The sequence below is a fragment of the Odontomachus brunneus genome, unplaced genomic scaffold (genome assembly GCF_010583005.1).
Source record: "Odontomachus brunneus isolate Ranch 3 - 2012 unplaced genomic scaffold, Obru_v1 Obru_scaffold_098, whole genome shotgun sequence".
Classification (NCBI taxonomy): Eukaryota; Metazoa; Arthropoda; class Insecta; order Hymenoptera; family Formicidae; genus Odontomachus; species Odontomachus brunneus.
Window position 1 is genome coordinate 44822 of NW_022639548.1, and position 20337 is coordinate 65158.

At 42.6% G+C, this 20337-nt stretch overlaps 1 protein-coding gene across 13 annotated transcripts in view; it reads left to right on the plus strand.

Annotated features, from left to right (window-relative positions):
• Window positions 1-20337, plus strand: part of LOC116848712 — a 336115-nt gene that overhangs the window by 18204 nt on the left and 297574 nt on the right. For 10 of the 13 annotated variants that reach the window (XR_004379004.1, XM_032825076.1, XM_032825075.1 and 7 more), the window contains one exon: window positions 5686-5860. Coding sequence is in view for 12 of the 13 variants with exons in the window: in XM_032825075.1 (XP_032680966.1) it covers window positions 5686-5860 (175 nt within the window). In the remaining variant the exon portion in view is untranslated. Of the gene's footprint in view, window positions 1-5191; window positions 5476-5685; window positions 5861-20337 lie in introns of those variants that run through there. The other 3 variants (XM_032825079.1, XM_032825077.1, XM_032825080.1) reach the window with 3 other exon arrangements.

Consider the following 20337-nt stretch of genomic DNA (forward strand, 5'->3'; position numbering starts at 1 on the left):
AGAGAGAGAGAGAGAGAGAGAGAGAGAGAATTGAACATTATCTCGTGAAGGTGTCTCGGATTTTTCTGTTATTCGCAATTAATCGACGGCCGTGTCCCACCGATGCGACTTATGAATGAAACAGTAGGTCGCATGAATAAGAATGAAGCAAACGCTTGTAGCAGAAAATTCGAAGGCAAGTTATTTGTTTTCGTAAGAGCGCAAAGCAAGAGCATATTCCTCGCTTTGCATCAACGATATTTCGCTCGCTTTGCCTTTGCTGATTTATGCGCGAATGTCTATTGTCCTCGTTGTCGTCATAGTTAATCGTCGCCCAATAATCTGGGCGCATAAGCATATACAGAATGTCGATATGTTTTACTCAGACGATCTTTTCAGTTCGACTGTCTGCGGGCATCGACCGTCGCGAATTTTAGATCGATGGTACGATCGACCGAGGCGATGGCTCCGATAACCATCCTCTCGGTCTCGGCCTCTTTCACTCTCAGACTCGCAGCATCGGCGTCAGCCCACCGCGCTAGCGAGAGTGGGGAAGTTTACGTCGTAAACTTCGGGTCTTAAGGGTGGAATTATAGTTCGGCGGAGCGAGCGCCGCGCCACACAGTTGTTACCACGACGAGCGCTTTAAAAGTTGGTCCCGAGTCTTCGTGTTGGTTCGAGGGGAGAGGGAGGGGTGTAGGGCGGCGGATTCCGCCAGGATGGGGAGCGCGGGACGACGTGAAAGGAGCGAGAAGGGGATGGGGACGCGGTTAAGTTGCCAGGAAACTTTGGTAAAACTGAAAAGTTAATTTCGTCGTGTTAAATTACTCGAGCGCCCGGGCATTAAACTTGCAAAAGTTGGTCGGATGACTGAAATACGTACCCTCCCCTTGTCTCCCCCTGTACCGTTCACGCCCTCTCCCCTCGCTTCATACTCCCCCGCGCCTCTTCTTTCTCCTCCTTACCGTTGCTTATGTTAACTGGTCTAAGACGCGAAAGGATAGCGAGATATTTGACCGTTTACCGCGAATTAGATCATCGCACGAGAAAAAACACCGCGGAATGCCCGCGGGCTGTTTGACAAATTCGAGCACTTGCCAAAATCCGCGTAATTGAGATATATTTCGATGGATTTATTTAGCTCTGCATTAAATTTTTGAGCGGAATATTGTATCATTGCCTAATTTGTTAATATTTTATCACTGCCTGTGCGTCAGTCACAGATGGGCAAGTAAAATATTAATACTCCATTTAGGATTATATACATTTGCATCACATGTATTTACATCTGTATTGAATTATACTATATGTCGATTCATCGGTAGAGATTCGGATTATATAATAATATTTTATGTACGGAGTATTCCAGGCTTATTGAATTTTTTCTTTTACCTACGAATTAATTGATTAACCTGAATTTAATTTGTTTTTTTTTTTTTAGCGAAACTTGAAAAAGTCAATAGGTTTTAAGCAATGAAAAGTTATTTCACGAGTTAAACTTTGAGTGTTTAACCTTCTAACCGTGTTCGTTTCGGGTATACTTTGACCATGTTCAGGGTCTAAATAGATCCAATGGTGAGAACTCACTATTTAATTGACATATATCTATTTTTTATATCTTTTATTTTAGCATTATATAAAATAATTTAGTACAATATGTACTGACTTTTTCTAAAATAATTCGAAAAGTCGCGAAGTATCACATTTGTATTTAAAATATTTAAAAAATTGTGTGAACTTTGAAACTGCTTTAAGTCAAAAAAGACCCACAGCACGGCTAGAAGGTTAAAGATATAGTGAGAGAGATATCTTATTTTCTCTTAATCTATTTTCAAGCGAACTTTATATCAACTGACATGCAATGCAGAGTTATTATTACATTTAGTATCGTATTAAATATTAACTAAGCAAACATTAATCTCCAGATTGTTTAAAGAGTTTATAGGCGAAAAGTTAAGTCTAAAACATCATGTGTACGATAAAATTTAATTGGATATATCTATAAAGTACATCATGTTGCAAGCACTTGCTAAAATAGACTTACGATGTGGATTGTCTTTCGAAATCTGCTAAGCGAATCTATTGGACGAAATCGATCACACTTTATTTAATTCACGGGTCGTGTTCCAATTCGGTCGAAGTTCGGGGGAGCGTGATCGTAACGGGCGGCGCACGTTTATGGCGAATTGATCGAGGGGAAATAGGAAGAGAAGCGGCGAGGCTTGAGATATCGTCTTGCAAAAATCTATTTATTCGCGTGATTTATTGCGGATGCAGTGAATTTTTTATCGCGAACAATCGTAGATAAATTATGAGTCCATCGGCACGTAAACCGGAACGCGAAATCGTGCAACGATAACGATAATCAGATATGCGGGTCCTCCAAAATCAATGAGATGTGTTTTAATAAAATAGATATTAAAGAGCCAACTACATCAAATAAGCATCATTTGCTGATGGTTGAGTTATAAACAATCAAAAACGCAAAGCTTTGGAGAAATTAATTGCTGCCATTACACGATATCGTTTTGTTCTCAAATAATTAAGTTGGGTTTAATTTTTGCAGAATTTCGACTTGACACATTTTATTGTTGATATACACACGTGTACTTAACACTGAAAATTATTTTTTTTAATAGATTTAATAGAAATAATTTCAGATTTTTTCACAAGAACATGTGAAACCGCCATTAAAACACGTGTCAATTTGGTTTGTTTGTTTAGCCGTGTTGTGAGTTTATCAATAGCATAATTAGGTATAATCCGGTCTTAAATCGAAGACTTAATTAGAATTATATATATGCACTATGGCTGAATGCGTCCGATCGATTGTCACTGGCGGTCGTCTTCTCTCGGTGATTAAGGTGATATTTGCATATCTACTGTGAATTGCATGAAAATTAATATTTACGTACGCACTCATGACCGATGCGCTCTGTTGTAAATTCTTATCCATTAATTTATCAGAGAAGCAACCGCAAAGCGTTGAGATCGCGACGCAAATACTTGCGTGGTAATTTTAGCGACGTGCGTGGGGGTGACAAATTGGGGATGAATCGATTATCTCGCCATTATAAGCGCGGCTCAAGTGCAGCTTGAATTGATATTTCGATTTTATTTCGATGGAATTTATGTGAAAGTCGAAACACGCATTGTATCGTGTTCATGCGGCAAACTGCACGTAAAGAGCAATCTAATTAGCAGTTGTAGACTCTGCATTTGTTATCACGGCGAACGGTTTTGTGGTCGCAGTTAAAAGGACATACTCGCCTTTTTCGCCGATGGCTTGGTCGGTAAGGTCACGGTCGTAATCCTCGCGCCGACACGTACACGTGCTTGCAGCTTGCAATAGATGTGTGCATAAATGTGTGAGTTGTGTATGTGTATGCGCGCGCGCGTCTGCGATGTGGCGCGTGCGTAAACACGCGAGGGAGAACAAACTTTCGCGACGGCTGTAGGGGGTGAGTTACCGCATCCCCGCATACATGCACGCGAGGTCGAAGGTGTGTTTTTCATACGCGTATTTCACGGCAGTTTCGCGACGTACGTCTCGAAAAGCTTTCCCTCTCTTTCTCTCCTCCTCCTTCTCCTCTTTCTTTCTCTCTTTCTCTTTTTCTCTTTTTCTTGCGAATCTTTAAGTCAACTCTTTATCCTCACGAACCGCACACACGGACGTCCATATTTTCGTGAATCGAATTTGTTTGGCTCGAGGTGTCAATAAATAATGCGACTAGTCACAAATTGGATTCAGTGAACATACGTATTCGACACGGTGGTGTATATTTATCGGTTTATCCGCTCGGATGTGATCTCGGTCATGTCAATTTTTAGTACGTAGCGCGAGGAGAACGTTTATTATTCAATATATTCCTGTGTGTACTAGTATACACTCGACAATTTCGTAGCTTATCTAGCGACCACGAGAGTCCGGACACCCGATATTTGGCTAGCCTGAGTTTGGATGTTGGAGCGAAATCACGGTCGCGATTGTGTAGTAGTAGGAGCATGCGCGCACGTTTTGCTTCCCTCTCTTGAATCTCTCGCTCTGTCCTTGTCTCGGAAAACTTTCCGGTGATGAGCTTTGTTGGTCGTTTCCCCAGCAGGACGGAAAAGTTAAATGCGAAAGTTTTATCCGATATCTACTGCTTCCGCGCGCCCCTGGAAAAAGGTGTATACGCACATGGCTACGTTCGGACTTGTTCGCGTGATCTCCTAGTAGTGTTTGTCTCACGATTTCCTATTCGTTATGAATAAAATCCGTATCGAGTCCAGGATAAGGTGGACGCTCCGTGGATGTAATATCTCGTTCGAAAGAAAATTTAAATTTTCAAACTGCATTTCTTCCTCCCAACACGACAAACAGCCACAACGTGGATTTGTCGAAGTTCGGGATCGGGGACAAGAGATTCTACAAAGCAAACTGAGTTATGAATGATCAATGTTTCGCGGAAATAACTACACGACAAAATGTCAGACGTGTATCTAATTATTTTATAAGTCGGGATAGTATATGAAATATTCCGGAAAATCGAGTTTCATCAGGTTATAATTAAATGAAACATAACCGATAGTAAACTACCAGAGAAAATTGATTTAGGGAAAAAAAACAATTTGGATTTATGTGGACAAAACGAAAATATATTTTTGTTTCAGATACATGCGCTACAGACAGCGTTTGAAACTTTTATTTCTCATGTTCTCTCTCTAATATCAATATAGACATTATTTAATAATTAAAAATAATTAATCTAAATTATTCAGATTAATAGTTTCTTGCGTGTGGTAGAAGTAAACAATACGTATGAATCGGAAAAAAATTTATCTATAGACAGCATTTGAGATTTCTATTTCTCATGTTTTCTCTCTAATATCGATATAAAGATTATTTAGTAATTAAAAATAATTAATCCAATTTATTTAGATTAACAAGATTACATTCTTGTATTTGTGGGAGAGATAAACGATATGCGTGGATCGGAGAAAAAGTTTTAGCTCATTTCACAAATATTATTAAATATTCTCAATCTACCCGTTATATTTAAATTGCTCGCCTAGCACTTACCGCATCACTGATACTTAGTCGTTGATGGCCGATGTTTACATTTGCTTCGCGTTTTTGCGAAGGCGTAACTGTAAAGGCGCCGATCTCTAAACTAAAACAAATAACATTGAAGGTAAGCAGGACGGTCCTAGCAGTTAGTTATTGCTTAGACTCTGATCCGCGCGGATCTAAGCGAGTGTTCGAGTGTTTTATTCTTTGCAAAACTTTAGAAAAGTATTACGCAAGAATATTTGTGCTAGCATAGTATCGGTAGGCACATTTTTGTGCTTTCTCCTATACGGAAAGAATGTTATAGTGCTTCTTCATATAAATTCTTCTGAATTTTACTATGTTTTTAGTAGTCCAAACTTACTAAGAAACATAGTAAATTTTACTAGAAAAACAAAGCAAGTCTTTTAATAGTACATACATTTCAGTTCTTGAAATATAACTAGGTACTAGAACTAAATATATATATAAAATGAAAGAATATAGTGAATTACTGCAGAATGTCGATATATTTTTTTCTTGATTACAAAATTCTATAGTAATTTTTACTACAAAATTTTCTCCATGTATAGACTTTTTAAAATTTCACATTTATTTAACGACTTCCTGTTATAAGGAATTCCTCACTAAAGTGCCGCATTTATATTTGTTGACAGAATGTCGTCCAGAAAAACGAGGCAGAATCATTCGATACAGCACCTGCTCGAGCTACCCTCGAACCGGGAGTCGAAACTGCCAGGATTTCCCGCGAAGGAGCACACCCAGCTGCCGCCGTCCATGCCGACCCCCCGCCAAGTTCCGGTGACCGTGTTGCATCCCTCACCGAAAAAGGTAAGTGGAACACGAATAATCCTCTGGTAATCCGCAGTAGTGGCAGCCACGTAATTTTTGTGTTGAGCTTGCGCTCATAATTTGCGCACACGAACGAACGAACGAACAAACGATGTCGTGTCGAGACGATGTCGGTGATATTCTAAAACTGTACAAATGATCGAGTTTTAATAATAGAACATCGAAGAAAAAGAACGTCCTACTTTTTAAAAGCGACACGGTTATTATCGCGTGCGCGCGCGCACAGTAATTATCAAAGCATTAGCTCGTCAAATATCTCGAGTTGGAAAATATCAAATAATCCTTGAAAAAATTCCTTCGCGCGCCACGCCAGAATATTCTTTATGCGTCGTTGTGTGATCCGGTTTGCTCTTCGTGATTTTCTTTGTAGCTTTCTTCTGCATCGCGGAATTATTTATATCAATGGCAGCGACCTGCATGAGAGAAATATAACGCTCTCCATTTCCTCTGTCTGTGTTACGTACTGTAGTAATGGAAATTAAGTGCTTTGCTTAACTGGCAGATACAACGAATAAAAAAATGCTTTCTTGTGGTGGAAAGATAAATATTTAATGATTAAATTCTTGTATCGTCAGTAATAAGAGGACGGAGAGATTCTTGTAAAATCTTTCAAAATTATATCGGTGACAGAAAAATAAAATGTTCACCGCGACTTTTCCAGTATTCTTGAATCATTCGTTTCGTCATTCGTGAGCGAAAAATCGATGTTATTCGAAGATTTTATTCCCGGATATATCTCGCCCTTATGGTCGCAAAAACAGTTGCGGATTGTTTGCCGTAACGTGAAGGAACAAGATCAACGGGGACGTAAAGCGCAACGATTGTAACGACATAAACCGCTGACGTTTCACTTTGTCACGGTAGGCGTTTTTTATCGATCATTTCGTACGTCAGGCATTGTTATTACCCATATAAATGTCGACGCAAGCTCAAATCGGTGGCTCAAAGCAGAGGAGATAATTTTCAGTCTTATCATTGCTGTACATTGAGAAAAATAAGTGTTTGAATTAACGAGATCTTGCTTGAATGAACAAAATACACTCGAGTAAACGTTTAGCTAGATTTAACAAATTATAACAGCTACTGTGATTTACACACACTATGATAGCGATTCTCTTAATTTGATTGCGATTTGGTCACTAACTATATCAACAACAATTTATTGTTACACTAACGCGCAATTTGTTCAATAGATGCAATATTTCTTTGAAGTTGTATGATTACCGATTTTGTCGATCCAACTACTTTTTTCTCAATGTATTGGCGTTTCCGTGTTGTCGTTAATACCGCCTTTGATCTTATATGATCCATTGAGCCGAAGCTCAATCATACTTGGTTATAGAAGGAATAAGTGAATGAAGCCGTTCTTTGCAATTTTTACGTGGTATATATTTTGAAATTATCGATTTTGAAATAAAATATTTTTTATAAGACGCATTTACCGAGCTATTTTAACTTGAAGCTTTTTATTAAACACTGCTGGTAGATTTGCGTGTTATACTGCAACAAGAAAGAAATAACTGCGAAAAAATATTTCAGGTAACTATTTAAAGAAATTACATGTGCGCATGCCACAATCGTTGAAAGAAAAATCACTTATTTCAATAATGGATATGATCGAATCTAGATAACATCCTCAATTATGACTTGTGTTCATTCACTTATTTCTACGATTAACTATAACCATAATTTCAACACGTAAGTAATTATTTGGTTATTTTAATATCAATATGTGTGTGTGTATATAAATGGTGTATATGTTTGCTCTCTACTGAAGAGAAAAATTTCCCTTAACATATATTATTATTTAAATATGTCATACATGTGCATTTTGTTGTATGTGTAATGATTATTCAATCTGTGCATCAATTGAGCACATCATAAACCGATTATCTCTTTTTGAATTTGTTGCAAAAATAACTTTTATACATCGTCACTGATATATCCGTGGTCCAATATATTTTCGTCGAAGTTTTAATATTTATCACTAATGGAACAGTTATCATTTTTATTGCATCACGATTTTACTTATTATCGTGCGTCAATACATTTTATCATACACAAATCTTTCGTTTTATCATAGCTCGTCGTATAGTAGGTCTCCCTCAGTAATAATCATTTGCTAACGTTATTTACATTATGTAGCTAAACGGTTTTTTATATGCTGCTGTTATTACTTTGAAAATAGGTAAGAAGTATCTATTGCTGTTGCACTATTGTGATCATTTTATCGGCTTTGCATTCCCTTCATACCATCACCGGCCGATAAACGAGAATCCTCGCGCATTCTACGTTAGCATACGCGAGCCAAAGACACCCTAAAATCTCTTCGAGCGATAACCTAAAGGCGGTTACCGACGAGGTAGATCTCTTCTTTACTCAGCATCGGGTGGAACCACCCCTCAATGTCCTACCTTTATGAAAGGGTTCTTTGCCGACGGCTAAATAGAGTCGGTATAGTTATTGGTTAACGCTTCTTCTTTTCTTCTTACTCCCTGAAACAAAAAATACAATTGAGAATTTTTCTAGTTTTAATTATGTGTTATAATCAAGAATATAAGGACGGATAATGATATTTGGATATATTATCGATTTAAACTAAACGTATTACGATAAATTTGCTCGTAAAATCAATGGCTGCGGTCAGTAGAAAGGGTTGCTTTGCAATTGTTACAAAATTTATGAATCTGATTGTTGTATGCTGTTAGATTCAGTCAAGATTAAAAGTATATACCAGTCACAAATTAAACAGTTGCAAAGCAACTTTTTCTTCTGAACAGATATCGATAGCCTTTATTTTTTACATTATATATTTTGCTTTACTATTGAAACATTTATAAGGCGCGTGAAAAATACGGATGTACAGGACATTGACTAGAATCGGTTTTTTACGAAAATAGAGGCGGTTGCCTCACGGTCGTATAATTTGCTATTGAAATCCTGTGAATGGAACTACGGCAGGAGCGTCTTGAGCATACGCAAGGTAGTGGGCGGGACTGAATTTATGATAATTGCATAAATCAGAGCTTTCCTCCACAATAATCATAATCTATTGGGATAGTTGCGCGAAGTTAGCTATTTAGCCGTCGGCGAGGATCGAGGGGGTAGGAGATCGAGGGGTTGTTCTACGCGGTCCTGAATAAGATAAAGTCCTTGCTGAGATTGAAGCCAAGAGGGAGACCCCGTTCATTCTTCCTACGAATCATCGTAGACGCGTCGCTATTGCGATTACTCGACGGGAATTAATATTTTTAACGGCGAGTATAGAAACGACAAAGGAAGGGCTTTGAAGCTATTTCTGATCCTAAAAGAAATAAATAACATAGCGATATCTGGCGTACAGTCGCGCAAAGTCGTTACATCGATAACCGTTTTATCACGTACACGATGGAAAACAAAAATAAATAGCTTTTTGGAAATCAATAAAAGGAACCGCGGTAGCGACTGGGTTAACGGCTAGAGCAGTAGAGGGTGCCACCAGTCACCTTCTGGAGTTTAGGAGTGCAACTCTTCGCGTTTGAGCTCCGACACTAGTCCTCGTGATATAACGATAGGAAAATAACGGTAAATAATATAAAATATTCACGATTTCGGTAATATCACGTGGAAAAGAGATTTATTATTACTGCTGCAAATAAATAGTTCCCGGAATGATTTCTAAAGGTATCGACCGGGCTTATAGACGATTACAGTTTCAACAAAGTGTATTCCGCGATATAGGCTTTTATTCTGAACTTTCTTTTATCGATAAAAGTGTCTCTAAATGTGGCTTGTAAACCATTTGATTGGTTTTCAGTTGCATTTGGAAGCATTTCCATCGATAAAAGAGAATTTAAAGTGAAGTCCCTAGTCTGACCGTGTCTCTGAATTTTTATACGCATTGCTGAAAGTATCAGTTTTAAAGTAAATATCACGAAAAGGCAAAACTCGAGCAATTTCAAGCAACAGTCTTATTCTTTTCTAATTGGACCGGTATCGATTCGTCTCGGTAAGCGGACAAAATCTATAAAAAAAGAGAGGACAGCGTTGACAAAAATTCCTAGGATCCATAAATTCATTTCTCAAGGTTAATATCATTGTCGGACGGGTGAGTGTACAGAGATGTAGAGTTGTGACATATACCCTGTCACAACTCTACACCTCTGTACACTCTCTCGTCCGACAATGATATTAACCTTGAGAAATGAATTTATGGATTTTAGGAACTTTTAAACGTTTACCATTCGTCTCTTGTCAGACGTAAATCTTGGCTCGTTTCGAAAACACATGAAAGCGTACTAACGATCGTATTCGACGTGACTCGCGTTAACGTCAAAAGCTCGGTCACCCTTATCGCACGCCTTACAATATCAGCGTGCGATACGGGAAGCGATTAGGGGACCGTACATTGTTTAATGCTTTCATAAGAACGAACGTCAGCCCGAAGTTACCGAAATTGACCCTAATGCGTCCGACTTTGGTGGCCGGTGACGTTAAAACGCCATCAGCTCGGCTTCTCTCGACTATGGGAAATCGACGGCTGGCTGTCATTTCGGAATCGCTGGTGATTTCTTTATTAACGGCGGCGGGTCTTCGCGCGAGCGCTGCTGGAATATTAATGTGGAAATCTGCACCGCCTCGACTTTCATGATCGTTACGGTTACGATTACGATTACGAGCAGCCGTTCCTCTTAAAGGGGAACCCTTATCCCGCGCGATAATATTCTTTCGACGTACGAGATAACCTCTTAGATTCTCGCGGCGATGATGGTGCACATAGCAATTAAGAAAGCAATTACAATTAAGCGGAAATGGATGATGAATATTTAGTAGCAACTTTTTAAGGCCAGCTAAATTAGGGTATAAGTGAAATAAGTGTGATGTTGAATTATTTAACTAAGTAGGCGTGCGTGATTGTGTATCAACAACAAAAAGTCGTTTCAATTAACCCCAATTATGTAAGAACGATTCAAGAATGTTTCGAGAAAAATAAAAATTTGACATACGATTTAAAAAGAGAGCACAGATAGAACTGAGGTTCTTCACAATCGCTCAAGAAGTCAAACATGATCAATTTTCTTCTTTTTAAAGGTATTCTTTGGCAGGCTTAATTTTAAAAAATGGGTAAAAAGACGCAAGTAAAAAATAGTTTAACTAGTGAAAAATAAAAATTGCTTTTAATTAATTTTAGGCGCTTATAAAACTTGGGTCTTTTTTATTTTATATAGAAAGACGTTTAGAATACCTCTTGGAGTAACGAAAACTCAAAAATCATAATTTTGCGGGTTGTATCATTTTTGCATAACTACGGCCACTTTTATCGCGAAAGAAGAGCGTTAAAAATTCGATTTACCGCAACTCAACGTAACGAGGTAAAAAAGATACCTGTGTTTGGGCATGTGCTAATCTCACGGCGGGTTGGAAAATGCGGTGTTAAAATGCCGGAAAGCCAGCCCCAAATCCGCTTAAGGACGCGTATTTATTACTCACGGTCGTCCGCTTCACCTCGACCTTTGGCTCGTCTCTTTCGGTGCACGTGGTGTCACGGTGAAACGATTTTGGTTTCCTCCAAGCGTAAATCGAGAGGATTTTGCAATGGTTAGTTCACGAAATATTTGGACGACGCGCCTTTCTGCCAGCTACTGAATCACGCCAGACTTTTTCGCGACATGCGACGATACGTCGCGCGCTCCCCCCGCCGCCGGCTGTCACTCGTCGACGCGCTGCCCCTTGGAAATGTGCTTCTTTGTATTTCTTGAGATACCTTTAGCGTCGCTCGTTCTCCCGGGAGAACCTGAAAAGATGAAACGCGGTACCCTTTAACTCTGCCGAGCTGTCACGCCGATCAGGGTTGGAACGAACCCTCCAATTCACTCGGTGGGAGTAGCCACGCGGTTGAGTGAATTTTTATGAATGAATGCGCGAGGATACGCAGATCCAAGGCTTTGGAATGTGCACCCTGTTTTCACCCCTGTACCTATATTTACGGCAGTGACTCTCAGTTGAAAATTTTATCAGGCGTTCATCACGAGGTGGTCGGGCGAGGCAATTTTTTAAATTAGTCGCGCTACTTTAAGGGACGAAATTCCGCGTTAAAAATAGAGGCTTCCGGAATATTACTTCGATCGCTGATACTCCCGGGCGACGCGCTTTTTTGATCTCTTTTCAACGCAATATATCTGAGAGAAATTCGCTCGATGCTTTCCAAACACACCTTACGTAGCCAAATTCTCCCTGATTCTTCGTCGCAAATACAATCCGCTCGGCAGGCTTTACACTTTACGTGATATATTCTTTTTTTACGATCACACACTCCTGACATATTCTCCGCGGCGTAAAAATTATAATTGTGCACCGGCACATCGTCGTTACTCTTCAGCTACAAAGCAACTCTCATTCGCAGAAGGGTTTGAGGTTGAAGGTGTTAGCGGCGCAGTACAAAAGAAGACTTCACCCTTCATAGTCAGAGGGGAGTTTATAAAAATCGTGTCAATTAGGCCTCGGGAAAGGAAGACAAGCCGGCGTTATACGAGTAAGGGCTTTTAATTTCTGTCATAAAGAGATCACTAGCGGACGATTTACTTCACGATTGTTGTTACAAATGACGACTATGACTTCCACAGACAGGCGAATAATTGTTATCGTTGCTTTCAAATCTGTTTCGTGCAAAATGCTTTAATAACGTTTGGCGTTTCGAAATTTTTGTTCAGCAGAGAATCAAACTCGAAATTGGTACAAAGACACAAAATGATATTATGTTAAACGTTCTCGTCTAATGTTGTTAATACTGAGCGCGCACTGTTAGTACCGAGCTCGCGATTATTACCCCCTTTTTGTGCTTTAATTTTCGCTCGATTGCGCAAGGAAGAGAAATGATTTTACTTGGGGCGGATTTCTCTGTACTTGAATGAAGGTTGTGATTGCGTTCGGTGAAGAAGGGAGGAAGCGTCAATCGGCCTAGGTACTGCTCCGGGCGAGGATTAGCCCGTGGGGTATTGTAACGTCGTAAATACACCCTCCCCCTTTTTACCCCTCGAGCTTTAAACCTCCTCATCGCTGCGCGTCCGCTCGCCGCTCCACGGTCGGTAAGTTTGCCGACTATTCTCATCGACATCGGTCCCGTCCGATATCTGAAATAATTCCTGCCACGCGAAATTCCCCCTCGCCTCGTTGATCGCAATTTCAGTCGACTAATAATATTCTCGAGTCGTGACATTCTTAATGAAGACAATAAGAGGTCTTAACTTACGTGCGTGACTTACTCGATCGACTGATAATTTAGAATAATCGGCAAAAACGACGTCACAGACTCGTGCCGCGTTAGTAATCGGTTCTTTCCGACGTCCTTCTTTATTCTTGTTTTATACTGAACATTTGAATGATATTTCTGAGCGATCGTGGAAGATGATGGTACGCTTATCGATTGTCAAAGCACCCTCCGCGTTTCGCCTTTGTTATCAAACGCGATCACGGGTTATAATTCCGGCGCTTGCCGCGTTTACTATGCGGGGGGAAGCGGCGCGTAGTTTTTCGACGAGACTGAGAAAAGATTAGGGAAGGCACATTCCGAGGAAGCACTTTAGCCGATGTCGTCGTTTCGATACTTACTCGGCGCTCACCCCGGCTTTCTACGTCGCGAACGATATCTCGCAGCAAAATCCCGGCTACACGAGCGTGCGCGCTCGCGCACGCTTATAGCCAGTAGAAATAGAAAGGGTTCGCGAAAGGGCTCCGGAAGGACTGCGGGGTTATAATGAAATATAGCCTCGTTCCGCCTCGTATAAGACTGCATTAAGATTATACGTTGGCGCGCTCCTTGGCGACCGAAGACTGCCGAAATAAGCGGGGTGGTGCGGCGGGTAGGGCCGCGGTGGCTGGTGGCTAAGGGTAAAAGGGGTAAGGGATTCCTCCTACGGTGTTTTAATCAAGCCGGATTTGCTGCGGCAAGCCGTGGCTCCAACTTTCATTTTAGCGAACCCCGCCCTGACAAGCCGTGCACGAACGTTTTCGTCTACTTCCCTTCGTCCCTTCTCTCTCTCTTTCTCTCTCTTTCTCTATTTTGCTCTCTCTTTCCATCTGAAGTCCTCTCTCGCGTTCGGCAGCTCGGGATCTATATGTGTGTTTGCCCGGCATTAAAACGCTATCCCCGTTTTACGGAGACGCGTGATCCTGATCCCATTCGTCTCCTTAAGAAGCGCCGTGATCGGGAAGGGTTGCGTTATGTCGAAAACGGAAATACGTGCCCTCGTCGAGGGCGCCGCGTCGGCGAAGCAGGAGTTTATTGCGCTCTGCCCTTTGTGATAATTTCTCGTTTATTCGGTTCGCGTGTGTCGCGCCATTGCTACGCGTGTATTGTTCTGACCTTTTTACACATGCCTTTTCGCGTCGCAAAGTGTTTTATCGCACATCACGCGGCCACGCGTACGTACGTTCCTGTGTCGCGGATCAAACACTTTGCCGTGCGTGTTGTATGCGCGCGTCGTGCGTCATCGTGGCAACGGATGAGTTAACAAGTGTGCCGTGGGATTCGCAATGGTACATTATTGGAGAACGGTAGCAGGGTGTTCTCTCTATTTCTGTCCCTTTCTCGCGCGACGCCTTTTACATCGCGATCGTTCCTAGTTCGGCTGGAACGCTTTACCGATTTCATCTCTTCTGCGCGCGTTTCCCGCGCTCGATCTCCAGCTATCTCCATTTCCCTCCGACACGGAGAAGTCTCGCGTTTATCTAAGCAATCGATGTAATTACGCCAGTTTCCTCGATCATTTCTATCACCGAGCTGTTTGCTCCCACGGCTGTTAACTACGACGCGAGACCTTCGTCGCGACGAGAACTTTATTCATCCTGCGGGCGAGTCGCCAGATAACGTCAGTCTTACGCGAGATCGGCGACATTCAAATTTCAACAGCAAATGTCAACAGTTCGACGTGTATTTTCAAATTGTAAACTTTTCTGTGGAATTGGAAAAAGCTGGATCGGCAACGAAAGGACAGAGTGATTGAACTTAGCATTGGATGATTTTATTGCAACATTACGTTTTCAACTTTTAACATCATAATGTTCTCCGTTGAACGTTACGAGTTGAATCTATCGTTTTGAAAAGGGTTTTAATTTCTCAACGAAAAATCTCCGGGATGTGTTCTAAAGTGAACGGCTCGTGTCTCATTTCGACGATCGAGCAGACGTACATCGTTCCGTTTTATTTTTATCCTCGCGTGCGCGCTCACTCGCTGTACGTAATCGCTTACGTAGAACAGCTTGTGCTAAAAGCTGACACTCCTGCTCGTTAGGATCAAACTTTTCATTGCGGACTGCGCGAGGCTTATGTTCCGTGCTCTATCGCCTTCGCCTATAACTCGCGTCGGAAGTACATAAGACTTTAGTTCGCGCACCTAATACAGATTATCACGATCGCCCCATCCTTTTCTCGCAGATAAGAAACATCCGACGCGCCTGTCATACCCTCCACTCTTGGCTCGGGGCTGATGCTAAGCCACGGGGATCTTCCGAGACTTTATATTTCGTCGCTTACTCCCGCTTTACCACCCCTGTATTTGTCTTTCGCGTAACCGGCGGAGTAACCGACACTTTCGGTCGACGCGAATCTGATCTGCAGTGGTGTCGTTTACCTTAGACTTTAGCAGTATTCAGGCAGCTTCCCCTTCCGACTTTTTCGATTCTATCAGTTTTATCACGATGATTATCAAATTCGCGACCACGTCGATCGTACGACTGAATTCGCACGCTGAAATAATCGTTACAACGTGCCTCCCCGTCCAGACGTTTAAATCGAGAAATACTACCCCACGATGTCCGCTGAATCCTGTCCCTTACATAAAGTTTCGCACTGCTCAGATTTAATCCTGCTCGGCTTTAGAGACTGAAAGCCCAGTCCGGCAACTTATCATTCCGCGATAACTCCCCCGACCAAGATATACCGCGTACGTGGAATTTGTTTCATCTTGACGCTAGCTGGGCGCGCGGAAAGGAAGGAAGGAAGGAAGGTAGAGGTAGAGGTAGGTAGGTAGGTAGGTAGGTAGGTAGGAAGGAACACACGGCAAACAATATGGCGTCTGTGCCGCGAGAAAGCCCGGAGCGTTCCGGACCGGTCAGTATGCAATATGCTAAGGTTCTGCCAGCCTCCTGCCCCCTTGTCTGACGCCGTCCTTTCTCTCACTCCTTCTCTGTCCCTCTTTCTCTCCATCCTTCCTTCTGGTCCTCTATAACCTCCGAATCCTTGGGTTTGGGAATTTAATTACAGTATAGTGCCTACATTGTAGCCCCAGCCGGCCCGGAAATAAACTCCCCATTGTCGCGGCACAAAGCTTCTATTTGTCACGAGACCTGGGCGTTCGACACCCTTGCGAGGCGCACTACCCCGTCGCCCTTCCGCCACCTGCCCCACCTACTCTCCCCCTGCCGATATCGACCTTTGCACCGGAGCTTTGACTTACGTTGTCGAGGCCGAGCGAGATCGACTTCGTCGGCCATCCGAATGCTAATCTGATTATAACCGCGTTCTCTCGCCGGGGGAGAGGAGGCATGTCCGCCGCAACATTCAAATAATCCCTTTCGCGTATACTCATTGTTCTCGCTGGACGGACGCATATCTCTCGATACTTTCCGTCCCTTCTCCGCGTGCATCGTCGCGTAAAGAGTCACTTCATAACGGCCGCTAATTTTGCGCGGGCGCGTTATCTTCGGTTAATATTTTGCGCGAGTATCTCGCGGTAGTTCTTGGTGTTCGCCTGGTCGTGCTGCATAATTAATGCGAAAAGCGGTAAGATCTGGTTTGGTCTACCGTTAAGTTTCCGAACTTACGTTCATAATAGCGTTTGCTCTCGCGATTCTTCTCCTATTTTTACTCGCAAGCCCTTCCGCCTTTCATCCCCTCCGCCCCCTACCCAACCCCGCTAGCCGTAACTACACGTTTCCTCGAACGCGTAAGCTAGAACCCGTCCAGGCGCGCGCTCCATTCACCGTCTTACATTATAGAGGAGATTATCCGAGTAACCACAGCCTACCTTCTCTAACAATCTCCCTATTCCGCTTCTTCGCGAACTTCCATGTAATAAGTAACAACGCCATTTAATTATAAATGTTCGCATCCCCGGGACGAACTTACCTGACTCCCACCTTCACTTTAATCCTAATCACGGCGAAGAGGTACGCATTCGTACTCTTCTCCTTCTTCCCCCATTCCTCCCCTCACCGTCCCGCGAACTTGAACATTTTACCGAAAAGATTATTATGTAGTAATTGGAATGTCTCGATGATGCAATTATTTTCCGGATTTTTCAGCATATAATTTGAATCTCGTATTAAAAGAATTTCGGTCGCGTATATTGTATTCTATACGCTAGAAAACATTTGGTATTTGTGTCAATCCGTGTGTGTGAAAATTTTTCTATTAAGTTCCTAACATATCCCTATGTGTTAATCTAACACACTGTCGTGTTATTTTTACTATTCTGCGTCGGGTTCACACTGTTTCTAAGTAACAAAATAATAACATCGTAGCTTTGCATTTTCCAACATGTTTGCGTTATTTGTTTATGTATTTGACTTTGTACAAATTGAATTAGTACAAAAATTGGGGTGGGTGAATTTGGGTTTTCACATTTATATGTGAAATATGCTGAATTTAACAAAGAATTGTTCACAGTATACTTGTAGTGCACTTCTATTCGGAGAAAGAAAAAGACACAGGGAGACCCTTCGCAAGTCTCGCTAAAAATGAGGTGTCACGAAGCTTAGTAATGATCAATACGATATTGTACGCGGAGTATGACGACCATTAAAGACGACGGTCAGGGCGATTCGACCCTTGGAACGACGCGTCGGGCATCGAGCACCGGGGGCGTTCTTCGACGGTTGTTATTACGCCGCGGCACGCGTCTTGACGCGCGATCTCTCGTCGAACGATCGCTGATCCGTCAGGGAATAATTTTGTCTCTCGTGTGAACACGAAGCGCCGCGATTACTCGACTTGGCGAAATTAGGATTCGACGCGAGCACCGGCGAACGCGCAGGTCCCTTGATACCGCGGAGCGTGCTCTCGTCGTCGTCGTCGCCGTCGAGATGCATGCCGCGGTGGTCCGCGACGCAACGATACGACGCCAGATGCGTCCAGCAACAGTTTCGCCGCTGATTCCTCGGCCGAAATTGCCGTCATCGTCGGCCCATAAATATAACTACGAGCATAGTGGCGTTCCTCCATTCGCCGAGGCTCTCTCCTGCACCGGACCGTAAAGCCCCCATAATTATTCACTCGTCGTTAAATCGGCCGCCTACGCGGCAGTTACGGCTTCCCGTCGGCTAAGTGTACCGTGCATACTGACTACGCGTTTCCACGATGCGCGCGCGCGCGTGTGTTACGGTGTATTAACGTTTGTTCCGGGCTGGTCTAAGCCTCGAGAGAAGCGACACTCTCGAATTACCCGACCTTTTTCGCGCTCTCGCGGATATTTAGGAATTTCATTTATCGTGTCTTGTTTCATATAGATTACTTGTTCGTTAAAATCTGGATAGAGACTTGGTAGAACTTAAAAAGAACTCCGTTTCTTATTGAGAAGAATATTGAAAAGAAAACTGTGTCAACTTTGAAAATATAAGAATATTTCGTCTTGTAGTTTTAATCGTTGAAATCACGCGACACCTTTAATACTATTAGACACACTAAACTGCAGATGCGCGATAGGCACAATAGCCAATTGATGTCACGAAAAAGAGGCAACGATAACATTTTTTTTTAAGATAGAACTCGAAATTAATGCGAATTCATTTACGTAAGGTTGGATAAATCAGGGTTGAATTTGAGGTACAGAAGCACCGAGAGTGTATAAGCAATTAAAACATTGCGATCGGCCGGGGCTTTTAATTAGCAACATTATCTTTTCGATTTTCAGTATGCATGCGCCCGTGCTCGAATTTCCTTTGGCAGGCCGTTAGAAACGACGAGAAGGGGAATGGAAGAGTGAAAAAAAGGAGAAAATAAAAAAAGGGAAAAAGGAGCGATCGAGGGGCGCAAAAGTTTTCGATGAAATCGCGAGTACCCTCGAAACTTGCCGCTCGAAACGGTCGAGCTGGCGGATGCACGAGATTCGACGGAAAGCGGAAACCGTTTCGTTATAGGTGGATGGTGTCGGCTCTTCGGGGATGCAGGCGGAGGAGGGTCGGGGGTGCGCGGCGGGACGGGCCTTAATTGCCCGCGAGTTAATTAAACTGTAATTCAATCGCGCGAATTCGCCGATGTTTTATCGCGGCGCGACGCGCCGTTAAGTTTACGCGCGCGCGCGCGCCCGGCGATACGCTCGTTACGGAAAGTATATGGGACCGATGCGTTTTGCGTACGTCGAGCGTAGACGATAGTAATTTACATAGGGGCCGAATTAAGTCTGAGCGCTGTGCATTAATGGAAACTCTCGAATTCACGGGAGTTGAGCGCGACGTCTCGATGTATGACGGCAACGCCATTTCCTCGTGATCCTTAATCCTTTTCTCTCGGCGTGTCCGCTGCGCGTGAGCTCAGATTTCCTTGGGAGGCAAACATTATTATTATTATTATTATTATTATTATTATTATTATTATTCGCAGCGAGCAATATAAACATGAAAATCGGTCCTTGCCGTTAAACTCACGATGAAAGTCGGTCTAGGTCTTAGAGTTACTTAGACATTTCCTCGAATCTAAGAGAATCAGCGCGACACTTTTCCCGAGCTGAATTTTCGCACAAAGTATTCGCTATTTTTAATCAGGGCACACACACACATCGATTAGCGAACTTTCAGACGTTAGATCTACGTTAGAGACCACTGAAAACCGGCCTGTGTTTTGTCGAACTCGCGCTCGATAAATTGGCGCGTGAGTTTGGGTAGATTACGCCAGTGGATTTCTTAGACCAATGGCGAGGAGAGGGCAGCGAGGGCTGCTTATTGTAATTATCCCTTCGAAGTACGTACACAGCCTACCCTTGGCCGAGGCCCCCTCGCACACGCTCCCGGGCTCGATTGTTCTTGCTCGTATGGCCCCGTGCGCCACGTCTATGAAATTAAGGGGGGAAATCCAATTAGAACTTTCAAAAAATCGAATTTTTTTTTTTTGCATAAAATGTTTATTTAACATTGTAAGAATATGTTCCCAACGTTTTAAATCGAAATTCGCAGCCGTTCGGAAGTTATGGCCTCCGAGCGCAACAAATCTCTTGAGCAGCGTCGAGGCTCTAATAGCACGCAGCAGGTATACTCACCCGGAGCGGGGATTTTACCTTTCAGGGCTGCGATCCAAAACGTATAGAGATGTAATTATAGTTTTACTGTAGGTTTTGGAACGCACCCCTGGTAGATGGCTTTTATTTCTATTGTTACGTTTAGTCGAAACCGTTGGGTCCGTTGGCGCTGGCATCGAGCAGAACCGGTTTTCAGTTTAGCTCCGAAGTTCGGCCTGTACAAAACGACAGTGCAAATTCGAAATGTCC